The sequence below is a fragment of the Rhineura floridana genome, chromosome 13 (genome assembly GCF_030035675.1).
Source record: "Rhineura floridana isolate rRhiFlo1 chromosome 13, rRhiFlo1.hap2, whole genome shotgun sequence".
Lineage (NCBI taxonomy): Eukaryota > Metazoa > Chordata > Lepidosauria > Squamata > Rhineuridae > Rhineura > Rhineura floridana.
This window is the reverse complement of record NC_084492.1, coordinates 33,074,902-33,080,971: the sequence shown is the minus strand read 5'-3', so window position 1 is coordinate 33,080,971 and position 6,070 is coordinate 33,074,902. Positions and strand designations below refer to the sequence as shown.

Genomic DNA, 6,070 nt, shown 5'->3' with positions numbered 1-6,070 from the left:
TTTCGGCCCAGTCTATCTGAAGGAGCACCTCCAACATCATCAGGGATGCAGCTCAACAAGATCAGCCTCAAAAGGCCTTCTCTCTATCCCACCAGTTAAAACAGCTAGACTGGTGAGAACTAGGGAGAGGGCTTTTTCAGTTGTGGCCCCCACTTTGTGGAATTCCCTCCCAAATGATCTCCGCCATGCCCCCTCTATGATGAGCTTCCGCCGGGCCTTGAAGACCTGGCTCTTCAGGCAGGCTTTTGGGGTGGGTTAGGTTTTGTTATTGTTGTTGAGATTTTTAATGTTTTAATGTATTTGTATGTTTTTATTTTGTACGTCGCCCAGAGTGGCTGTACAGCCAGCCAAATGGGCGACTAATAAATTTAATAAATAGATAAATAAATAAATAAATGGATTCAGGCCTCCTTTGGCAGCTCTAGTTGCCTCAAGGCTGGCGTTCTCCACTTCCCTTGCCTTTCTTAATCACCGTGCAGGCGAAGCTGCCTCGGTTCTAGAGCATGAACATTTCAAGGCACACCCCACTCGGATGATCCAAGGGATTTGAACTGCTTGCTCTGCAAAAGGAGCAGACCTCCAACGTTAGAACAAATGCTTTGTCACATTACCAAATTTCAGGCCAATGCATGTTCAAGTTAATTAGTCTTTTAAAGTTGGGGTTTATTTTGGCACCACTGACAGACACTTCATGGCCAAACAAGTTAGTCACTGTCTGAAACAAGCCTGTTTCTCCCCTTCGAAGATGTCCCCGAGGCATGATATTGGACAACTCTGAGCTGTCAGAGATTTCCTGAAAGCTCAGTTCCATTTTATGGACTTATTGCTCTTTGTGAGCTGGATTTTAGGAGGGCGATGCCTTGGTTCTTCTCTTGGTTCTTCCATCCTTGCATTCTTCAGGCTGGTTGGCATTAAGGGGGAGGAAGCAAGGAATTACTTGATGTGCAGAGTTTTGGACCTGGGTCTGGAAAAAGCTAAACAGTGGCCAAATCCTTGCACAGCTCTGAACATCCTTGTGTGGTCTTGACCAAGATTCCCTAACCAGGGATGGGGAACTTGTGGCCCACCAGATGTTGTTGGATGACAACTTCCATAATCTTTTACCATTGGCAATGCTGGCAGGAGCTAATGGGAATTGGAGTCCAACAACGTCTGGAGGGCCACAGGCACGCCACCCATGCCCTAACCCATCCATCAATTTCTTATCTTAAAGCAACAACTGTTAATGACGTATTTCACTGAACATTAATGAGAGAAAAACTCTAAATCTCCCTGCAAGTTGACAGCAGCACATAAGCCAAACATAATGATGGACAGTCATTCTGCCCCCCCTGCCAGTTCCAATTCATTAAACAAAATCAGATAGTCCACTAGATCAGTGGGTTCCAAACATTTTTTCCCCATGAACCACTTGATGGACTTGGCAGACCACTTAATGATTTTTCTGCCTGTTGTAGCAATGGTTATGCGCTGTGCTAGATGCTGTGTGATTTTTTAAAAAATTGAATCTCGATTGCTTCTTTTATTTCTTGTATTTTATTGCATTATGCTTTGCATTCCACAGAATTCAAATTGGAATAAAATACAAGAAATAAAAGAAGCAATCGAGATACAATTAAAAATTAAGATGAATATATAATCTGGTCATGCCACAGACTGCCTGAATGAAACTCATGGACCACAGGTGATCCAGAGACGACAATTTGGAAGCCCCTGCAGGAATGAATGATGGCTAGCAAGACCAAGAACATGTGGCTCCCTCCAGATGCTGCTGGATGACAATTCCCATCATCCCTGACCATTGGCCATGTTGGCTGGGCTTTGTGGGAGATGAAGTAAAACAACATCTAAAGAGCCACAGTTTCCCCATCCCTGCAGCTGATCTTCCATGGGATAGGAAGCAAGGATGCAAGGAATCTGAGCTGTCCCTTGACGTCTGAGCTGCTGGGTGGAGTTATGCATATAGAATTTTCTCTAACTGCAAAGTTAGTGACCCATGCCAGCAGGGCAGCGAACTGGGGCTGCCCACAAGCAAGGAGGGGAGCATATCTCAGTGGCAGAGCACATGCATTGCATGTTTCAAAGGTCTTGATCCTTGTATTGTGCAGCACAGCTGGAAACTGCTGTATGCTCACATCCAACATTTTATAATTGTGGGCAACCTTCAGAGGGTCAGATGTGGGCAGGTCCAGAGGCAAAAATGGATGGATTAATTAATACAAATTTAACCTTTGTAGAGCAGGTTAGTTTCTACACACTCTTCCACTTCCCTCTCTATTGTCTGACCGTCCGTCCGTCCGTCCATCCATCCATCCATCCATCCATCCAAGCAAAAGAGAAATATCAGACTTCAAGGACACATACCAACCAGGCAAAAACACTCAGAGTATGAAGCAGGGCTAGTGAAAGGTGTGTCCTGGTGAGAGTTCCAAGGGCCAAATAGCAAAGCCTGGAGGGCTGCATTTAGCCTTGGGCCCTGAGGTTTCCCACCTCTGTTATAATGCTTTATGCACAGTGTGGGGAACCTTTGGACCTTCAAGTCTTGCTGAAGTACAACTTCCATCTTCCCTGGCCATTGGCCATGCTTGCTAGGGCTGATGGGGCAGTTGTCATGACTTTGGGATCTGACTGCCCTTCTTCAGTGGATAAGGGAATTGCACTCAGGTCCAACCCTAGAAGCACCTACCCAACTGGAAGCATTTCTGCAAGAAGAGCCCATGATGCCAGTGCCCCTCTGCAGCCCAGAGATGTTGCATTGGCCTACTCTAAGGACTCTATGTCAGAATTCCTAGTGCAGATGTGAGGAACCTTTGGCCCTCCAGGTGTTGCTGAAGTACAATGCCCACCATCCCTGTCCATTGGGCATACTTGCTTGGGCTGATGAGAGTTGTAGCTCAACAACATCCAGAGGGCCAAAGATTCCCCACCATCTTAGTATACCAGTTAATTTTCCAGCTTGCTCTCCTGTTGGTCACACCCTTCCCTTCTAATATCTTTCTGGCTGATTTTTCCAGTCCATCTCTTAAAGGAGCCTTACCCTCACACAGGGTTCAAGTCCAGTCATCTCCAGGTAAAAGGCTCAAGGTGTAAGCAATGCAGGAGACCTCTGCCCAAGATCCTGGAGAACCCCTGCTAACTGTGCAGACAGTTTTAGACTTAAAGAATGAATAGTCTAACCTAGTGTGTAAGGCGTCTGCGTAGTCACAGTTTCACCATCTGAAGTGCTATAGCCCAGGCACAGTTTTTACCATCTGCAGTCTGGCACAGTAGTAGAGATGGAAGGATCTGTCAGTTTCAGTTCTCTCAGTTTCTCATTTTTCCAGTCTGAAATTCAGTTCTCCAGGCTTATGTAGCAACTTGTGATTTTTTTAAAAAAAATTCTCATGAAACTTCTGCGTTTCAGTGCTAATAAACACATTTTTGTATGCAGTTTTGACTAATGTACACATTTTTGCAAGCAATTTCTCCTCAATATAATGTGTGCTATTTTCACAAATATATGCATTTTATTTATTTATTTATTAAAAACATTAACTTTATTAGTTGCCTTTCTTCATAAAAAATGAAAATTTTACACACGTTTCCCCCTAATATATGCATTTTTGTAAACGCTGGGTTGGAGAATGGCGTCACAAAGTTTGGACCAGTGCGAATTTCAAAAGTTGTTGTTATAGTTGTTATATTGCTTCAGAAAGTGTGAATTTGATAGATTTTGCTTTAAATGCAAACTGCATTGAACTTCTCCCCTATGCCTACATGGTACAGCACAACACAGTTTTATTGCCTCAAGGGCAACTAGTAACATGCTATCCCAATTTTCCCTGGACACACAAATCATTTCAGAAATTGACCACATGCAAACCAGCTGGGACTGTTATTTCATTTTATTTATTTATACCACTGACATTTCATGTATGCATTTTTACTTTCCCATTAAAATTTTTTTTTCTGTATGAACATAAATGTTCCATTAGGTTTTACTGTGAACACTTTGCATTGCCTGATGCTTTAAATCTAGAAAAAGAAGAGAGGAAGTAAGGGAGAGAGAAGAGATGGGCACAGAGCAAAAAGAAACCTCCTTGATATACTAAAGGGCTGAACAGTGAAACAAAGTTAAAATGTCCAAACGTGGCATTTCTATATAACACAATGACCTCAAACATCTGAGTCTTCCTGCCCATATTTTAAAAACAAAAGAAGAAAAAAGATTGTGGTAGATTACAAAGTGTATGAAGCAGATTGCTAATTTAGGGTAAAGGCATTCAAATAAAAAAGTACTTTAAAACAATACATCTCATACAAAATTCTCCCCTTGGATCCCATCACGTTCCATGAAATTCCCAAGCAACCTGTGCCTCTGTTGTCAATCTTTCTCTATCGGTGCATAAAGAAATGTGAATAAAGAAAACTATCCAGAAATGACCAGGATGGAGCCATTCATAGTTAGAGAGTAATGGATTGGATCCAACATTAGTCCCACTCAGAGAAGGCCCATTGAAATTAATGGGCACAACGAACTTAGACCCATTAAGTTTAATGGGTCTGCTCTGAGTAGGACTTCATGAGATGCAACCCTATGTTTCCTTTTTGGCTAACTTGTGGAAGCATGCTTTTTAAAAAATAATAGTAAGAAAAGAAGGTACACATGTCAAATCTAAATGTTTAATTGTGAAATCTGAGTTGTAGTTTTGAGAGTACCTCTGGATGGATACATGTGCACTAATAACATTTCAAATGACAAGCATCAATTTCAGGCACTCTGAGGACTGGGCAGGGTGACTTGGATTTTGAAACTTTTTTTTTTTAAATGTAGCTTTCAGATTTGGAAAGCAAGTATCATTACATTTGGGCTCCAAAATGAGTAGTGTACATCACTGTGGCCTTCCCAAGGCCCATTGAAATCCATGGAATATCAAGTTGCTCAGTCAGAACCAAGTTACATCATCAACAGTCATGTGTGAAGTATCTGTTGCTAGACTGTATCACTTCAAGCTACAGATGTGGGGAGAGTATTTGAATGTTCTCCCATATACATAAATAAATCTCCCTACATATGGAAATCTGGCATGCCAGAGAGAATGTTTGGCCCTAGCTTTCTCTTTACCATGCTAGCTCTCTCTAAATAGGGTGGATTTTGTAATTTATTTATATATAGGTAAGCTCAAATATCTGATCTCTGCCCAGTTGAGACTTCCTTCATAACCAGGAAAGCAGAGATTGCTGTTCTGTCACTACTACCAATCTGCAAATGCGGAAAACTAAAAAAAAAAAAAAATGTAGCAAGTGTCAGGCTACATAAGTAAACATCTCTTGTTGCCTGCCAAAAAGTTCTAAAATTCTTAAATTAATGAATGAAAAGAAGTAACGTCCTACTGTGCCCCAGTTCTGAGGCCCCATCTGCACTATACATTAAAGCAACATCATACAACTTTAAACAGCCATGGCTACCAGCAAAGAATCCTGGGAACTGTAGTTTTTCAAGGGTGCTGAGAGTAGTTAGGCACTCCTCTTTTCCTCATAGAGAGACAATTCCCAGATAAATTGGGTGTTAAACCACTCTGGGAATGGCAGTTCTATGAGGGGGATAGGGACCTCCTAACAACTCTGAGAACCCTTAACAAACAACAGGATTCTTTGGGGGAAGCCATGACTGTTTAAAGTGGTATAATACTGCTTTAAATATATAGTACAGATGGGACCTTAATGTAACTACTTAAAAGGAAATTCCATACATTTTATGGAACTTGCTTCCAAGTAAGTGTGCTTAACCAAATGATTTAATAAAAACAGTTGTGTCAAGTAGTGGTACTTAGTGACTTGGTACCAGTACCAGACTGGCCCATGAATTAGCATACAGATCTATCTCTAATTGCAAGTAAGACATAGGACTTTTACAAAACAATATAAAATGTAGATTTTGTTGCTGTTGTTGACATTATTAAGATGTTACATCACTTAGCAACCCAGCCAGTCTGATTTCACATTGCCAACTTTAACAATCTTTAGACTCTGATCTTCCATTTTGAGATAGTACCAGTCCTTGAAGAAGTAGCTGTGCCCTGTAAGGGGG

At 41.6% G+C, this 6,070-nt stretch overlaps 1 protein-coding gene across 1 annotated transcript in view; it reads right to left on the bottom strand.

Moving 5' to 3' along the window:
• Window positions 1-3,565: 3,565 nt before the first annotated feature.
• Window positions 3,566-6,070, bottom strand: part of MMP2 (matrix metallopeptidase 2) — a 47,953-nt gene continuing 45,448 nt past the window's right edge. The window contains exon 13 of the mRNA XM_061594020.1: window positions 3,566-6,059. Within this exon, the coding sequence (XP_061450004.1) occupies window positions 5,956-6,059 (104 nt within the window). The 3' untranslated portion in view covers window positions 3,566-5,955. The remainder of the gene's footprint in view (window positions 6,060-6,070) is intronic.